The following is an 18,950-nucleotide window of genomic DNA, read 5'->3' as shown; positions in this document are numbered from 1 at the left end:
AATAAAAACTGAGTCTCAGTCTGGCTGGTAGGTCTAAGCGAGTGATAGACGTCTGCCAAAGGAGGAAGCAGAGAGAGGCAAAGTTTTTCATTTTTATTTCCCCTGTTTAACTTCCTATTTGATATATTATTAACCATTCTGAATTTCAGGTGCTCAGTAAAGTAGAAAAGCACCTTCATTCTCAGGGTAAATCCAAGGAGTAAACGCAGTGGGCTGGTTGAGAAGGCAAGGCACACCCGGCATGCTAGCTCACAGGGCATCTGACCTAGGGCAAGGTCTTTAGCCTTTGTGCCTGGAGATCCCATCTACAGTCCATTAAATGGGCACAAACATGCTACCTCCTTTACCTGGACCTCTGATCAAAAGCGTATTTGTAGGAAAGATACTCCGCCAATGCAGGGTAAAGTTTTGAAAAGTCAGTATTCTCATTACAGTTTATATAAAGTATTCACAGACCGCCTGACGTATAGCAGATGATTAATAAGCAAATTGTCCCTCCTACCTGCTGCCTACACTCTTGTCCTCAGAAACTTTGAAACTGTGTGAATGGCTGCCCCAGCTTCTGTCCCTAACTGACATCCTGATGGGGGCTGCAAGTGTTCATTCAGGATTGTCCAGTGTGTCAAAATGTCATTCCCCCACCAAGCAGAACACAACACTGTACTCTTTGATGTCAACTTCCAAAAACACTTTCTGTTTCTTCCTAACAGGCGTATTTCTTTTTCATTCAGGGCCAGCTACTGTCCTTTGACTTTAAACTGTTTCTCATGCACATACCAGGGACCTTTCTTAGGGAGCAGAGGAGGCGGGAACTGTGGGATCAGATCTCTGCAGTGTGCTTTGAACATCTCTGAGTGCTCCCATTGGCAGAGGCAGGAAGGAGAAAGGTTGAAGAGCAGGTCTTGGGAGACTGTGCTTAGGGACTCTAATCTAACATTTTGGCAGCGATAAACCACACCGGATGTAGATAAACAGGTCAAGAAGGAGATAAACAAAGACCCCCCTCCCCCAATTGTTCTTTTAGCTGCCAATCTTCTGAGGAGATCGGTAATCTGAGACCCGTCTGAAAGAATTGACTTCTTTCCTCACAGATCCTCTGGGTGCTGGGACCTGGGAACCTGCATCTGCGTGCCTGAGCACACACCTAACTCTAGATTGGACAATGTTAGGATTAAAATTCTCTCCATTCAACTGCCTCTGAGTGACTCTTTGATGTCTGAGGGCTGAGTGGTGGATTAGTGTGCACGTCTCATATGGGTACACACTTTAAACATTTTAGAAAGTGACTTCATTGGTCAAGCAAGCAATGGCCTCTCAGTGCTCCTGTCCCGGAAGCTCATGGGGTGATACGTGGTGTCTGGTCACTCAGCACTTTGCCTGCCGTCCGGGTCTTATGGGAATTTACTGGTCTGCTTCATGGCTGGAAGCCAACTCTGGTAGGAAGTCAAGAGAAGAATTTCAACTTGGTATTTTCCCAGAATACTTGTTGACTCCGCCAGCAGCTTTGAAGTGTTAACAAAAATCTTTGTGTTTCCCCAGAGTCCAGTGATACGGGACATAAGACAAGCAAGGGTCAGTGTTTCTGGGAATATTGATTGTTGGAATTCACATACTTTCCTCCTGAAAACACCACACACACACACACACACACACACACACACACACACACACACACACACACACACACACACACGCACACAGAATAGAACTTTTACAAACAGACTCAACAACTCTGATTTCAGGTGAGCACATTCTCCTTGCTTCCTTCTGAAAGCATGAGAAGAATTAAGCCTTTCAGAAAACAGTCACTTTTTGATGACCTTGATTTCAAATGCCCTTCTTGCTTGGCTGGTGGGGACTCCGGAGACAGCATTGCTGACACAGAGGAGCTCACCTTGGGATGTGGGTGCTAAATGACTGAAGTGACACCCAGGGAGCCCTGAGTCTGGTGCTCAAAATAGGCTCTACTGGCTGTAGCACAGAGCTTTCTGCTTTCCAAGGTAGCAAGGACCATCATTCTCAGAGCAGCCTTGTGGGCTGGGTCATTCCTTTAAAGGAGAATCTTTTTGATATTGCAGATAGGCTGTGGGATGGTCTGCAGCTGTTCTACACTGAAAGAAGTTGGGACTAACTAGAACTCAGCCTGGGGGATCCAAAGATCTTGTCGGGGGGAGGGGTCACATATCAGATATTCTCATATTAGATATTTATATTACAATTCATAACAGTAGCTAGGATTATAGCTATGAGGTAGCAATGGAATAATTTTATGGTTGGGAGTCAGCATACCATGAGGAACTGCATTAGGAAGGTTGAGAACCACTGCTCTAGGATAAAAGGCGTGAGCTTATGTTACCTATTTGTAACTTAGACATGCTTACAATCAGTTTCCTCTTGTGCATATTAAATGAGATTATCGTGTTATTTATCAACAATCACTGTAAATAATACCTGTTTCCGAGTTTGAGAGTGACCATCCAAATGTGCATCATAGAACATAGCTCTGAAAATGTGACCGTGGGTAGTCTAAATACATGCACTGTGTTTTATCCCCCCCTCAAAACAGAAGCCGTCTATTATCGAAGTATCAGAGCTAGGCTAGTGAGTGTTCTTAGGTCCCACCGTCAATATAGTTCCTCCATAAAATGGAGACATGCTGGGCTTGAATTTACATACTACCTGTCTGCCTCCTGGAACCTTCCATATTGTGTGCTCTTCCCACAGCACCTCGTTCCTGCTGGGAAGAGAAGCTTGAGGCATTGGAAAGGGGAACCTCCCAGAAGGAGAATTTAGCCAGTATGTGGCTGGGATTACCTCTGTGGATCCCTCTGAGTACAGTTCTTCAGGCACTCAATCCCAGGCCCCCTCAGGGATTCATTATCGCTGTTGTTGACAACGAACATAGACTTCATGAATTAATAAAGGTGAACGGAAAAGACAAGGAGCAAGCAAAACTAACCAACAGATAATAAAAAGGAAAGAAAAAAAGAAACTGCATTGTCTAGACCCCCCCACCCAGCCAACCAACTACCCCAACAAGCTTCGCCTAAAGCAAAGTCGGACTGAGATTTAAGAATGGACTTAGGAGCAGTTAGCACCAGAGTTCTAATCTCCTACCTGCCACACATCCCTGCTCTAACTCCAACTGAGGGGTGGAGCGTGCGGCTCCTTGAAAGCCCATCTTCCTCAGGGAGTTGGCTTAGTCTTTTCTTTCCCATGCTTAGTCCCTTGGAGAATTCAATCTAGTTCCTACCCACAGACCCTGCAGTCCAGGAGGAGGCTCTGCCACCTTCTGGTAAAAACTGTAGACGCCATGTCTGTACTCTTGGCACATCCCTTAGAGAGTTCTTCTAGACCTACCAACAGTCCCCAGATAAAAAGGTGACATAGTTGTATTAGCCCTGTCTTTAGTTATGAATGCAAATAGTGTCTCTGATGACACCACCTGTCAACAGGAAACAGACTTAAGATTCTTCTCATTGCTACATTCCACAAGCCACTGCATAACTAGGGGGTACTTCTGAGTCACGACTAAGAAGGGTATTTTTGAAGCAATGATTTCAAAATAACTACCTGTCAGCTGGGAAGCAGAGCACCCAGATAAATTCTGTGTCTTCCATCTAACGTATGCTATGTTAAGAACGCAAGGTTATGCTATACCATGGTGGTGCACACCTTGAATCCCAGTGCTCAGGAGGCAGGTGTAGGAGGATTTCTGAGTGTAAGGCCAGCCTGGTCTACAGAATGGGTTCCCAGATAGCCAGGGTTATACAAAGAAACCCTATCTCAAAACAAACAAACAAACAAAAAACAAAACAAAAAAAAACAACCAACAACAAAACAAAAAACAAAGCAAAGTTATAAAAAAAATACCCCTTTTCTTGTTTCATATGAAGAAAGAATCTTTGGTTGTTTTATCACACACACACACACACACACACACACACACACACACACACACCATTTAATAAACTGCCTATGCAGGCAGTGAATGATACAATATTATTGTAGAAGGAACCGGTTGTCCCCTGTGTCCTACAAGAAACTTCCTAATTGATTTCTGTAATGGCAAATAGAGACCAAAATCTCTCCCTGTGGTTGTATCTTCACCAAATACAATGGGGAGGGGATGGGTGTTATAAAGAGAAAAGCAGCCATTGGCTCTGCAGCTGATCCACCACTCATGTTTTGGGAATACCTAAATCTTGCAGTTTCACAGTGAATGCTCCCCAAAAGAAATAGATGCTCTCCAAAGGGAAACTTAGATGCTATAAGAGAAACAGAAACGATTAAGATCAGAGCAAAGTCATACAGGAAGCCTTTTTAAGAAACACATACAATGAACAGAAAAAGAAGAAAGAAATGTTTTAATAGGATAGTGGAATACAGCAGAAGGGCATTGGCAGCAGAAGACAGGAACACAGGTATCTTGAGACTGAAATGGCGCTGTGCGCCCTCAAACCAGCAAAGTCTTTACAGGAAGTCTCTAGACATCGCCTGTGCAAAGCGGGCTTCCCCTGGAGCTGTCCTGATTCTTTGCGCTTCCCTCCACTAACTCACGTGGAATATTTTCCACCGTTGGTTACACTCAGGCTTAAAATAGATATGAGAAAGGTCTTCAGGGCTGCCATCAGCAACATTATTCACCTCATGGACAGCTGGATGACAGCATGGCGTGTAACCAATCCAAATTTACAAGGTAACCTTGTTCAAACTCTGCTGGTTCATCCAATACAAGTAAGAAAAGGAAGGTGCAAGAATAGACTTGTAAGGGACAGTGGAGGAAGCACTTGTCAAAGAGCATATTGAACATGAGGGGAAATGTCTGGGAGGTCACCCAGAGAGGCTCTCGGCAGTTCTTGCTTTGTCTGCATGCACCAGCCCCTGTGGTCAGTAACCCGTCAGTCCTAGACTATGTGGCTTTGCAAAGTAAAACAATAGCCACGTGTTACTTTGTGTCCATTCTTCTTTGATGCTACTCCATTCTACTGTGCTATCCCTTGTCTCAATGCCCTCACCTCACCCGCAACCGGAGATGTGCTCAATGGTTCCTTAAGAAACTGGGAGGGACCATTTCTAAATGGGAATCCATTTCTGAAGATAACAAGATTTCTCTCCTGATGCTAATGACTTCAAATGTGTCTTCTAAAGTGAGCCAATGTATGTGAGGACATCTAGTAAAGGGCCCAATACAGAGTAAGTGCGCCGTGCCTAAGATCCTCCTTATAACCCATTGCTAAGCTACATAAACCCCCAACAAGTCTCAGAGTACCTTCTCTCTGTGGCAGCCAACAGGCATCTGAGGTGGCTGAGCAGAGCCATTGCTGTCCTTGAGAGATTTCCTATTTCCTTAATACCAGAAATAGAGCTAATGACTTGAAGGGACTCCCAGTCAGCATGTTACATTTTCATGGCAGTCACCCTTCACTATGGGAGCACAGCTGGTATATTACATAAAGGCTGTGTCCCCAAGGTTGGTTACACTGGCCACTGCCTTATGGCTAAAGCACAAGTCCTAAGTATCCCGCTAAGGTAGTGTCTATTTTGGGATATCACGGATACTTTGAAGTGTGCAAAGAGAATAAATATATTTTAAGTTGAACTGAGTTGGGGTTTTGACCCAAAAACATATTATTATGCTTCTTGGACCCAGATTGGGAGGTAAATATATCTGAAATTAAGTAAGGTGAGGATCTGCTAAGCATTCTTGGGGACTCAACACTGCAAACGTTTCATTTCAAGCAAAGTGGACACTCAGCTTCAGCTACGAGCTCACTCTTCCACCACTGAAGGTTTCCACACCTGAACTGTGACACCACTTTTCTTGGCTGAGAACTTCGGCCTCGGAGCCACAAAATAGGATGTGGAGGTCGTTTCTTGCTTTGGAGAGGTGGGAACACTCACAGGCACCGGGGATGCGCTGACTGGTGAGGTGACCTCCGCAAAGAAGTTGGGCTGAGAGGTATAGGCCGGGACTGAATACACAGATGAAGCCTTCGCATTTGTGGGAGAGCCAATATCCGCCTGCCGGGGAGGAAGGGCTTGCTTCATGGCAGGGGCTACTGAACTGACCTTGACCGTTGACTTCTGAGGGAGGCCATCCTTTGAATCAGGGGGTTGAAAGGTAAACAAAGACGCGTTGAGCTGATACGGTTGGTGCTTCATGACATCCAAAGTGTTAAGAGGCTTCTTGCCCTTTTTCTTGCTCGTTTTGGAGGCCTGGGCTCCCGGTGGCTGAGACTTGATAGCAGCCAGTGGGTAAGAGGGGGAATGGATAGGATTGTAGGCCACCGGAGGCGGTGCTCGGACATTGGAGGAGTACTTCCAACTGGCGGGCAGGGATGGAGTAGGAGACTGGGCCCGAACTGTGTGGGCCTGCACCGTGTCAGAATCTACCACATACTTCTCCATCCTAGACTGCCTTTTAGCGAAGAGTTGGGCTCCTTTCCCACTCATTCCAGGAAGCTCATTGGATGGTCCCCCGGCACCAGCAGGAGCAGCATTTACTAATGGTGTGGGTGCTGATGGCTTGGGTGTGTAGTTATGACTGACTACTGCTGCTTGGGGACCTTTGAAAGGACCAGCCAGGTTCAGTGCACTCGCGGGCCGGGCTGGAGGGCAGGTAGGCTGGGCTATTTTGATGGAGGACACAGCAGTGACCTGTGGTGGGTTTGGTGGGTTTGTTGTAGAGAAGGCAGGACCCTGGGCTGGAGCCACTCCTGGAGACCAGACTGGAGAAACAGGGGCTACTGGTTGGGAGGAAGAGGTGGACTTGACTGCAGGCTTTGGAGCGACAGGAGGAGGGGTCTTTTGTTTGGCAGAACTCTGCATGAAATTACAAGCCTCTGCGCCTAAACTGAGGTAGTCTTCTTCCGGCCCGGAGTCCCCTCCAGCTCCAGTGCCTCGCTTGCCTTCTGCATTTTGAAGAAGGGACAGGAGTTCGGGGTTGGGGCTCACTTTGGTTTCTTTGAAAGTAAACATGGGTTTTGTTGTGCCTCGTCTTTTGGCTTCCTGCAGTATTCCTGTTCTTTTGGCCGGCACTGCGATCCTCTCATCGCGGGAAGCTATTTGCTCAGAAGAATCATAGAAGGCTGGTTGGGACCATGGAGCAGGCTGGGGCCACGGAGGGGGCTGTGCCGGGCCAGCAACTGGGCTTGATATCCCCCTGGAGAAGGCTTCCGGCGGAGGTGAGACCGCAGAGTATGGTGGTGGAGCAGGGAAGTCAGAGATGGGACTTGTCACACTCCGTGTTGGGGAGAATGGGGCCGCTGGCTGGTTCACAGATCCCAGGAAGGGCTTGGCGGTTCTGTTCATAGGGATCATCCTCGGGGGCCCTGCTGTCTCAGACACTCCACTGAAGCCATTCTGTTGTGGGACACTGCGTCCCATCTGGAAGGAGCTCTCACTCACAGAGCTCTGCATTCTCACCGATTCTTCTTTTCTTTGATAAGAAGTCATGGTTCTCAGACCGTCCGTCTGTAGGGCCTCTGATCCTCCGCCTGCTAGCCCACCGGTCTTTTCCTCTTCATTTTGGGCTGTGAACTGTTCCATCCTCTCTCTCCTCTTGGCAAACATGAGCGCTCCCTTGCCTGTGGTGTCGGGCAACATCTCCATCTTGTCGCCTCGGTTCAGTCTCTTTTCAATGTCCACCAGTCCAGAATCCCAATCGAAGTTCACAACTTGGGTGTTGTCGTCCACGTCAGACAGTAACTCTTCATCCACTTCCGACTCGCTGGTTCCAAGAAATGCAAGGTCACTTATCTCGTCCTTGTCACCTGCTTCCTGGTCCTCCTCTTCCTCCTCTCGCTCAAGCTCCCCAGTACCGTAACTGACTAGGGTGTACTTCCGGGCTCTCCGCCTCCGCTTCTTAAACATCAACACCCCCTTGGAGTTCGGGTTGGGAGCATCCGTTAGGAGGAGGGCGATGCTTTTGCATTTAGACTTGGCTTCTTTTACTTGCTTTTCAGACAGACTTTCACTCCTCCTGAGCCCTAGGGAAGGAACACAAAGTGTACTGAATTGATGAGTGCAAGGAAAAACATGTAGAGAAATTGATTCCCAATGGGGAAAATGAATAATGAATATGTAAGGACATATAATTGGGTACTGAAATTTGAAGAGAGCTAATTGATTTATTTTTTTCATCATCCCTTCTGCCCCTCCCCACCACGTGTTATTCGAGTGCACATGACCTAGCACTACATGACTTTTGATTTCATTTCAAATCTGCACTCACATAATAGTGATCTATAGCACTGAACATCTTGTCCCGTTTACTCCCATTAACTTAACAGCTTTAGACGGGCTGACTTAGAACACAGAGCAATCACCCTCCCCCACATACCCCCCAGACTCTTAAGCTTTAATAAAAATAGGCTCAGAAGGGATGGTTGTTAATAGGCTATGGTTGTATTATAAAGAAAATACTTTAGGGACATAATATGTTTTGAAAACAAGATGTACTTTGTCCGGCCATATTTAAAAGTTATGTTAAATGTTTATTTAAAAGTTACGCTACAACGGAATGTTTCCATGCAGTGCATTGAAATATTTAAGCTCCTTCTTTTTTACTTTGACAACCACCTCAAATCTTCCCATGGAGTTGCTGAATTAATGTGAACTCCCAGAATAATGAATTAATAATTGACAGCATTGAGTTAATAATAAGTTGTATTTCAGAGTACCGGGATCTTGTGAACGTCTAGGTCTGACACTGTCACACAGATCTGTAAATTAACAGGCTCTTGCAGATATGATCCTGCTCAAGTTGCAGAAGGAATAAATGGAAACTTTGGGAAAGTTTAGAAATTATACGACTTGAGGTCTTTTAAATTAACATTGAGACTGATGCAGCATTCGTGCCACTCACAAAGGACCTGGCACTTTTAAAATGACAGAAATGTATATTTTCATCTTATTATAAAAAGCAGATTAATGTCAAGTTAATTTATAGAATCAACTAATTTAATCACTTTAATGAGTATGAGCCACAAACTTTTATCGTATCTTGAGTTAAACGAAGCTATCAGAAAAATTAGATATTTCATGATTGAAGTTAGTTTTTGTTGTTAAAAGTCAGACTTGGTTAATTAATCAACAACAACAACAACAACAGAAAGATAAAATGAGAGCAAATAATTTTAAAGAATTCACAGACAAATATACATAATTTATCTGGTGATCAAATTTTGTGCAGACAAAATAGTCCAAAATGTGGCCGGTATTAAATGTGACCCTCTTTTTGACTAGTGCTATCACAGCTTGCTATCAAACTGACAGTGACAACTGCTCATAGCCACCCTGTGAAATATGCGCATGCCGTCATAATACTCAGGTTTAATGTGCTATATATGTGAGGATGCCTAAAGTATAAGGAGTGCCTACCAGCACTTGCCAGAAGAGCTCCAAATGGCTGGGCTAAAAATACCCACCCAGAGGACAACGAGGGCTAGAAGGCCGATGTGCTACTTTGAGTACCCAAGCTCATGGCTATTGTGTACCAGAGTGCATCCTCAGAGTAAACTCTAAAGTTTGTAAAAAAAAAAAAAAAAAAAAAAAGCAGGTTTATCTGAAAGAAAAAAAACTAATACACTTAAGCTGCAACTCTTGACCTCATTCCGTTTGCGACTCCAGATAAGAGGAAATGCCTTGCACTAAGCACATTTCCTAAGGGAGAACCCTGAGCTGCGGGCACATGGCCCCTGGAGACTTGAGTCTGGAAGGTGGTGAAGCGCGCTGCCACCTAGTGAGGGTTACACAACAGCGCGGATCGGATCGTGTAACGCTGGGCTTCACACTTGCCCTTGTCTGTCAAACACTTCTGCAAGCATCATCAAGCCGCAGAACGTTTCTTTCTTTTTTTTTTTTTTTTCCAAAATGAAGCTCTGCTTTTAATATCAGTGTGGAAACCCTGTTAAAGGCACCTCAGGAGGCTGGATTGTTTTTGTCATTTAAACGGAGTCCACATCACTTCCAACCCTCTTAAAGTATTTTAACACGAAATGCCATAACATTCTTCAACAAATAAAAGAGGCATATTTCATATTTCTTTAGCAGCCCCTGCATCTTTGGGGATAAAATGAAGTTTGTGAAAAACATTTAGGTATCTAAAAAAAGTTTATGAAAAACATTTTTAAGTCTAATACGAAGTTTAAGTTTACTTCTTCTAATTTAAAAACCGGTATTCTCTACGTTGATTATATTTATTATTTTGTGCATTCACTAAAAGATTAAAGATAGTAAAGGGCATGAGAAAAATCTTTTAAAAAATTCATATGGTCCAGTCAGTAAAATACACTGAAGTCCCAGCTCCCCCAACACCCGCCCCAAGCCACGGCCGCCCCAAGCCACGGCAGGACTTACGGGCATGCCTCGCTCTGTGCTTGTGTGGTCTGCCCTGATCCTTTCCCGAGCGTTGATCTTCTCCCTGCTCGGTGCCTTCTGATGAGACCGCAAAGGAGACCAGAGAAGGAGGTGCTTCTGACCGCCCTCCTTCCACGGGAGAAGCCACACACCCCCTTCCTGCCTGCCGCCTGCACTCTTCAGCCTTCAGCCTGTCAGAGCAATCTAGAATCACTTCCACCTGGGGCAGCCCTGTGCCTCCTGGGTCTCGTCCCTGGATCACTGTCAGCTCCCGGCCACTGGAGGTCTGGACTGTGGTGCTGGACGTCAGAGAAGTGTCTGCTTTCTCAGGAGCAGGGATTGAATTTATGTGGACAGTCCTCCCGGGTTGGGTGCCCCAGTCTGGGTCTGGAGACTTGAATTTTTCATTTCCCTGGAGAGTCACTATAGGGTCACTGGTGCATTGATGTCCTTCCTTTGAGAGAGACAGCTGTAACTCAACCACATGGCCTGGCTGGCCTGCTTCTGGCTTTTTCCTTAAGATGACCTCTTCTACCAAGTGTCCTTCTTGGGAGCCAGGCATCTGGGAAACTTGGTCTTCTGTTGTACATTCTGCATAACCCCAGGCATTTCCTTGGTCCTCAGTTCGGGGAGCACTAGTCTGGACTGAAACAAGAAAGTCTTTGCTCTGGGTCTTGGCGGCGTGCTGAATCTGCAGGGTGGTACTTTCCATGGGCCCCTCGTGTGGAAGGTGCTGGTGGTTTGTATTTTCTGTTTCAGAATCCAAAGCCTCACTTGTTCCACTAGAGGGTCTGCACACAAAAACCACCCCAAACAGTTAGTCAGTGTGGGTTCCACCTGCCAAAGTATTTCCCCAACTTAGATGACGTCTCATGGAAGATACAGTACAAATTCCCCCCAATAACTTCAACATATTAGAAAACAGAACTTGCTGGAACATCTACAGAGCTTTGAGATAAGATTGCTTTTCGAGTACAAGGAAAACGCTTACAAAAAGCTTTGAAATCTGAACTCATCTTTAATCCAGCCTCGGTTGTAAAAAGCACAGGGTGTAGCTATGTGTGTCCCTCATTTGAAATTGGGCTTTTCCAACATACTGTGTTGGCTATAGATGACCAGGAACTCCGGTGTCCTGTGGAATAAATATTACCGAGTCTCACGGACTCATCCAGAGCTTCAGATCAACCAAAATACAATTTTTAGACATGGTATATTCTTGAAAAAAAATGAAACAGAAGCCCATTTTAGGCACTAGTGAGCCTGGTGAACCCTGCCCGTGCAAAGAACAATTTGGTGCATTGGGGCTTCAGTCTGTGCAAAGAGCCATCCATCCTGTGTGCGATGAATTAATTGCTAAGCCACATGGGTTAGTTATGCTGAGGTGTCTTCCCTTCTGTCTGTGCTTGCCTTACAGCATCTTCCTTACAGACTCTTTGCTCTCAGGCTGTTTCTTTATCTTCACTAAGGAGACCAGAGCTATCCTTGCACAGCCTATTCTGAGGCAAACCTATGCATTCACAGTCAGGTTTGCCTCCTTGGGTTTATGAGAAGCAACGTCAGTTCAGGAGTCAAATAACTCCTGCCTGAATCTCCAGGCTCTAAGTCCGTCTATGAGAAAAGTGTCACTCACAGAACAGCCATAGGCCATGCCTTCACCTCCCCTACTTGTCAATGTTTAAAGCAGCAATAGCTCCCCCCCCCCCGCTTCTTGCTCCCTTGGGATGGATCCTAACTGACGCAGGGAACCACACAAGGATGGTGGGGGAGGGGGGCCTTACTTCTCTTCCACTCTAAGGAATTTACTCTAGAATTATGTGCAAGTGGAATTTCAGGCCAGTGTACAATGCGTTTACCTCTAACTGTGATTTTGACTGCATTTGGAAGAACCCGACAAAAATCAAACCAGTTGTTGCTTTCTCTGTGCAAGTTACCTGCAACGCTTCGTAATGATTTGGCATTTAAAAATGGTGCTTTTAAAAACATGCTGCTAAGCAAATTAAGCTATTCTTCATTTTGCCTTTTGAGACAGTAGTAGATGAAGAGGGTCTGGAAATCACTCTGTCGCCTAGGCTTCAAGTCATGGAGATCCTTCTGTCATAGGGTGTGGGTTATAGGCGTAAGTGTGCAGATCCCGGAACTTCATTCTTATGCAGGAAATGATACAGACTTCCATTTAACTAAATTTGAGCATGCCAAAGCCTGCTCAAATGTTTATTCTAGTGGACTTCAGGATAAAGATAGCTGAAATATCTTTGAATTATTTTATTCATCAGTTATCCTTTTGAGAAGGGAGTAGTTTCAATTCATTCTGGCCTTACAGGCTGGGATATAGGCAAACAGGCCCAGTGCTAAAATTTCGTGGGAGCAGAAGTGAAATGGAAGCACATGGATAAAATATTGTAAAGACAGGAGAGGGAGATACACACAGGTACTCAGTCTCACAATGTGTACAATTGGAAAATCATTTGCTTGTGATTTCTGGTGATCCTAATAAAAATCTAAGGCAATAAAGATTTGGTATTAAAAGGCAGGGTTTCATTTTGTTTTTAAATAGGGTTTGTCAACAGCCCTCTCTGGGTAATGAAGTCAAACTCTGACCTTCTGAAGATAATTGACTGTGATATATGACTGAGGACTCTTAGCTTTCGAAACATGGTCAGATGTCCACAGGGATATGGCTCTGGAGCTCAGAGACAGAATATTTCATCTGAATCCCATCAATTATCTATTTCTTTTTTTAAATGTTTATTTATTTATTTATTTATTTATGTGTGTGAGTGTTTTGTCTGCATGTATATCTGCATACCACATTCATGTCTGAGACCCTGAAAGTCAGAAGAAGGCATCAGATCCCCTACAACTGGTGTGCCAGACAGTTTTGAGCCACTATGTGGGAACTGACAATTGAATTCATGTCTATGCAAGATCAGCAGGTACGCTTAACCACCATTCCCTCTCTCCAGCCCAATTGACTATATCTTAGAAATTTAAAATACTTAAGATAAAGACAAAACCAAACATTGGTCTCACTGTTCAAAGCAGCAGAGAACGAGTCCATTTGTTTCTAAAGTGAAGTAGGAACCGAAGTTTGGGCCTTAAACCATTTTTTTTGATCCTGTAATAATATCACAGTGGAAACTGGAGCTAGAAGAACACGTCCCAGACAAGTGTGTGTTCCACAGAAACGGGCCTCATTAAGTCCAAGACAAGAAAAGAGAACAAAGTAGAAAAGATTGATTCCCTCTTTATATGTAGACTATTTACTGGGGGAGGGGGAACCTGGAACACTGCAAGTGTTTAGAAATCTTACACAGAATCGGGGCAAATGTATGCTCTCTGAGCACCATTCCTCCTGCCTTTTTGTTTTGTTTCTGTTTGTTCGGTTTTTAAATAGTTACTTTTCCACTGGGTCCTTTTAAAAGCAAAGGGCAACATTTTAAGTATGTGGGATCCTAAGAGTTTGAAGAGCAAATATTTATATTCAACGAACAATATTTATATACAATGAAGATGCACTCATACATACACTGCACACATGTGGACTCATATACCACACAAGGGTGAGGGGTCTTCTACACTGTAAGCAATGCTTTGGCAGTACCAAGTCTTTATCTAGCCTGCCACTCCTTACCAAAATAGGGCTTTATTGGCAGTTCTGACCAAAGAACATTTACTTATAATCTTGTACCCCAGTCCTGGAGGCCTGATCTTTGTATGAAAATTATTGCCTTAGTCAACTATTAGATGCTCAATCATTTTCAATTCATCTTCAGATCTAAGAATTATAATCCTGAACTTACACTGACCTTTCTAAAAATGTGGTCTAAAATATCTAAATTTTTCAAGAAAATACCTGAAACAGAGATTTTCAGGTTAATTCTCAACTAGCCAGAAAGCCCCACTGAATGGAACTGCTTGCTTTCAAACACTGTGGTGATCTGTGTACCTGTCCTGGATTTCTATACAGCACTACCAGTTTCCTCCTAACTGTCTACATGCATGAACCCTAGGCTCATTCCCACTTAACTGCAAGAAACAAACAAGTCTTCCAATGAATTTGCTTTACCTTTTAATAAGCAGATGGAGTGAGTCCGTTATACTTTCCATGAGTTTGATGACTTCAGGGTAAGTAAGGTCTGCACAAGGGTTACCGTTGATGGACACCACTTCATCCCCAACACACAGCCCGGAGTCCGATGCCTTGCTCTGGCTTCGAATCTGAGAGGAAGAGGAGGGAATAAAAAAGGCAATAGAATCACATAACTGGCGGAAACTAAGGGAGAAGGCCTGGAGATCTGGAAATTATAAATCTAACCCTGATTCACAAACACAAACACACACACACACACACACACACACACACGCACACCCCTACACACACATATATACACACACACATACCCCTACACACACACATACACATACAGAGGCATGCACACGTATACATGCATACACACATGCATACAACAGACACATACACACACATGTACACACAAGCGATTTATGACTTACCACAATAGCATCATTTACTTCATAATATTATAAGGAAATAGGAAATGGGCAAACCAAACCATGGTGAAGGAGGCAGAATTTTAAAAAAATGGAGAATGGGGAAGAGGAGGAAGGCACTAGATGTTTCTGTGGATGCAGGAAGTGGCCTCAGAAGCTTGGAGTACTGACTGCAGGAAGCTGATGTTGGAGATGGCCATGCAGACACATGAAATGCTGAAAAGCCCCCAGGACCCAAGGAAAGCATGTGACTGGGATATTAAGGAGTAAGTCCAAGGAAGAAATCTTTGATTAAAATGAGCCATTCAGCCAGGCATGGTGGCAAACGTGCTCCAGTCAGTTTTGTTCTACATAGATTGGTCCAGGTCAGCCTGGGCTCCCTGGATAGACCATTTCAAAACAAAAACCAACCAACCAATCAGACAGACAGTCAAACAAACAAAACCAGTCAGGACAAGGAATGAAGGACAAATTTTACAAAAAAAGACAAAATGGTGATAATTAGAAATAATTAAAAATAGAAACAACAGCCCCGTATCTAAGGCTGATAGAAAGTCAACCGATTACAAACCTAGAAGGGACTCCAGAACATTAGTGTAACGGCAGATGCTGGGGGCTAGCATCCTGTGTAACGGTGATCCTGCAGAAATGCTCTATTATTTATCTCAGCCCACCTTCCAGGCCAGTTTCTAGTTCCCCTAAACAGTGGCCCTGGGGACCGATAGGCTGGACTCCCTTGCATCCTGGCTCTTGGAGGTTGGGGTTGGTCAAGAGAAAACACTAGCAGTAAACAGTTCAAAGAGCGTGGGGAAGGAGAAGTAAGGGCTACGGCCTCCCTCTGGGTCTGCTGAACTTTGATTTGGCCATGGCTCTGCTCTTTGGTCTGCATAGTTCTAATTCCTGTCAGTGTGTTCCGTGGCCCTAACTTTTGCTGTGTTCCAACACTGTGCACTGTCGATGAGTCTTTAGGCCTAGGGGGTGACCAGGCCCCAGAACGTTGGGATGGATTCCGTAACCTTCACAGCCCAATCTTAGTCAGAGGTTCTTTCTCAACAGTCAAACGTCAGAGTTTTAAGCCAGCTTCATGAACTTGCAGAGCAAGATGAAAAACTGATTCTTAGAAGATAAACAAGTCCCCGGCATTATGGAGCTGTCTATCTTGAGAGCATGTGTTGCTCATCGGGAAACGTGCAGTTCATCACGGCGCTGACGGCTGTCAAGTGGAGCTTTTAACGGAGTCTGAGTAAGCGGAAGCATCGGAGTCATCAACATTCCTTAGGCGCGTTCGTCCGTGCTACATTCCCAACTAACTACCGTGACTCTGCTTCACTGACCTCCATGTTTGTCTGCAAAACAGAACTAGAGTACAAGAGCCATGGACTCCCAGAGCTCTGGAGTCTGAGGCAGAAGGACTCCTGTGAGTGAGAGAGACACTGCCTCAAAAAGAAAGGTAATAGTTTCCTTGCCACGTTGCTCTCCTAAAAGACCAATTTTATTTATTTTTCTTTTAAAAATTGGGTTGATGTTACCTCTTTGGGGAGTGTTTTCCTTTCCTGTTTTCTTTCTTTTTTTTTGAGAGAAACAAAGCTGGATCTGGTAGCAGTTGGGGGGAGGGGAAGGATTATGAACAACACATATATTGTATGAAAGGAAAAAATACCAAAGAACAGAAGACTAGGACAGGGTAAAAAATAAACCAAGTAAGATCTTCAGTGCGAGAAGCAAAACCAATTCTAGATAGCACAGAACAGACTAAGTGAACTGTCAGTGCAGATGTCTGTCAAAGGAATGAGATGACTCCACTCCTGCCCTGGCTAGTGTACTGCATGTGTGACAGAGGCTGACAAAAACAATTCAGTTTTCCCAGGTACTCCTCAGACAAGGAGTGCAGCATAGCAGGTACACTTGCAAGAACTAACTCTCTCTCTCTCTCTCTCTCCATCCATCCATCCATATCTATCTATCTATCTATCTATCTATCTATCTATCTATCTATCTATCTATCTATCTATCTATCTATCTACCTACCTACCTACCTACCTACCTATCTATCTTTTTACCTATCTACATATTTATTATGAAACGGGATCTCTTGTAACACAGGCTGGCCTTGAACTCCTGATCTTTCTGCCTCCACTACCTATGTGCTAAGATTTTAAGCCTGTGCCTCCAACCTGGGGCTGAAACTTTTATTTGGAACTGAGCTAAGAAAAGAGTCATTCACTTGTGTGGCCTCTGTTTAGCCGCTGCGGTCTGCTGGATGATGTTTTTCTGGTTCCTCAGTTCCCTGGCTGTTATTGAAAACTAGGCCCAGCTGAGATCCTAGGCACAACCCAGCTCCTTTCTTTCCTTATTAAGCCAAGTGCTGCCAGTCCCTTAGGCAGCCAGTTCCTCCCCATTCTTGAGGTCACTCCTGGACGCCCTTCCCAAACTCCGCCCTTCCAGACTTGTCAACAATGCTGTGTGATATTTATTGAATAAAAAACTTTTCCTTTTGGACGGTTGTTCTTACCCTTAGGAACAAATCACCATAAAAGTAAAATGCATTCCTGGTGGCAGCTCTGGAAGTATTCCTACACCAATAACTTGTCAGGATTGAGGGCTATAATCCCGGGGCCGAGTGCTTAGGAAGCTGCATACCAAAGCTATTCCACAGGCAGAAACCAGCTGCTGTGCAGTGAGGCTAAGCCAGTGCCACAAAGTTAGAAAACCCACAGCTACAAACATGGAATGGTATTCTTCACCTCTCATTCTTTCCTGAGAATGTAAACGTCTCAGCTCTTTCAGAAAACACTGGTAGGCTGGAGCCTGTGCTGGATATGTCCCTGGGCATAGATTTTTTTTTTTTTATTGCATTAAATTGTGAAAGGTTGTACTGAGGTTTTGAACTATATGGTTTTAAACTACTGTTTTTTATAAAACAATAAACATTTAAACAGAATGTGGGAAAAGGTATTTTTTAAAGAGACCATTTAAAAAGTACATACTAAGAAAAAAGTGCACGTGTGCCCCAGGGATGTGGCTCAGCGGCGGAGCCCGCATGTGGGCATGGATTCTACGCAGGGTAAGGTGGGGAATCGTGACTAAAACTTAACAAGGATTAACCTAATAAAGTCTGTTTAGTTGGACTGGATAAGAAAAAGGCAGAAGCAGAACTCATGATTTGGGTTTTCCAAGACTCCATTCACACTTGTCCACTGGATGAACAACCTATTACTAAATAATTCTGGATATTGAGTGTTTTATTCCTTTTTTATTGAAAACATGTTTTTTGATACAATATGTTCTGAATTTAGTTTCCCCTCCCCCACCCAGTTCTTCCTAGATGCCTCCACCTCCCTAAATCCATACCCTTTCTCTTTCTTATTAGAAAACAAACATACATTTAAAAAAATAAATCAAAATAGGACAAAACCAATATTACTTTTCATGTCTGTAAACGTTTTCTTCCACTTCTGGGCTTAGTGGAAGACAAGTTGATGTTCTTACGTGTGTCTGCGAGCACCGGCTGAATGTTAGCCAATTGCATGGAAAAAAAAATCAAGCCTCAGGTAGGCATATAGTTGTAAATGGGATACTTTAATAGGAATAAAAACAGTTTTGGATAGTTTTCTTTCCTATCAAATTAAACCCAATAGATCCTAGTTTCTAGTGTTACAATGTGGAATCTGACACTGCTGCAATGCGCTTTCTTTATATTCTGTGGAATTAAAAAGCCATTGGCCCATCTGGGCACAGAGGCTCACCTCACTTGAGAGGATGAGGCAAGAGAACTGCCATGAACTCCAGGTGAGCTGGACCGCGTAGTCAAAGTGGGCCAGCCTGGGCTATCGTGTGAGACTATGTCTCATAATAGAGAATGAAGAAGGAAGAGAAGGACACATTTCACAGCTTGGATGGGTATTTTGTCCAGGTGTGATTTTGGGATACTGGCCATTTGGGAAGTATTCATCCATTACATGTTTTGTTAATAATATAAATACCAATACATTTCCTTGTATCAGAACAAGGTGACAACTCTTGCTTATCAAGGATAAGGTACCCTTCATGAGGAAACAGCCAAGTTCACAATGGCTTAT

General features: G+C 44.2%; 1 protein-coding gene across 1 annotated transcript in view; it reads right to left on the bottom strand.

Annotated features, from left to right (window-relative positions):
• Synpo2 (synaptopodin 2) overlaps positions 1-18,950 on the bottom strand; it is a 146,475-nt gene that overhangs the window by 25,407 nt on the left and 102,118 nt on the right. Inside the window, exons 2-4 of the mRNA XM_032897374.1 lie at positions 14,429-14,580; positions 10,363-11,153; positions 5,803-7,991 (exon numbers count right to left, since the gene is read on the bottom strand). Of these exons, the coding sequence (XP_032753265.1) occupies positions 5,803-7,991; positions 10,363-11,153; positions 14,429-14,580 (3,132 nt within the window). The remainder of the gene's footprint in view (positions 1-5,802; positions 7,992-10,362; positions 11,154-14,428; positions 14,581-18,950) is intronic.

Source organism: Rattus rattus, chromosome 3 (genome assembly GCF_011064425.1).
Source record: "Rattus rattus isolate New Zealand chromosome 3, Rrattus_CSIRO_v1, whole genome shotgun sequence".
In the NCBI taxonomy this organism is placed as follows: domain Eukaryota; kingdom Metazoa; phylum Chordata; class Mammalia; order Rodentia; family Muridae; genus Rattus; species Rattus rattus.
This window is presented reverse-complemented; position numbering and strand designations above follow the sequence as displayed.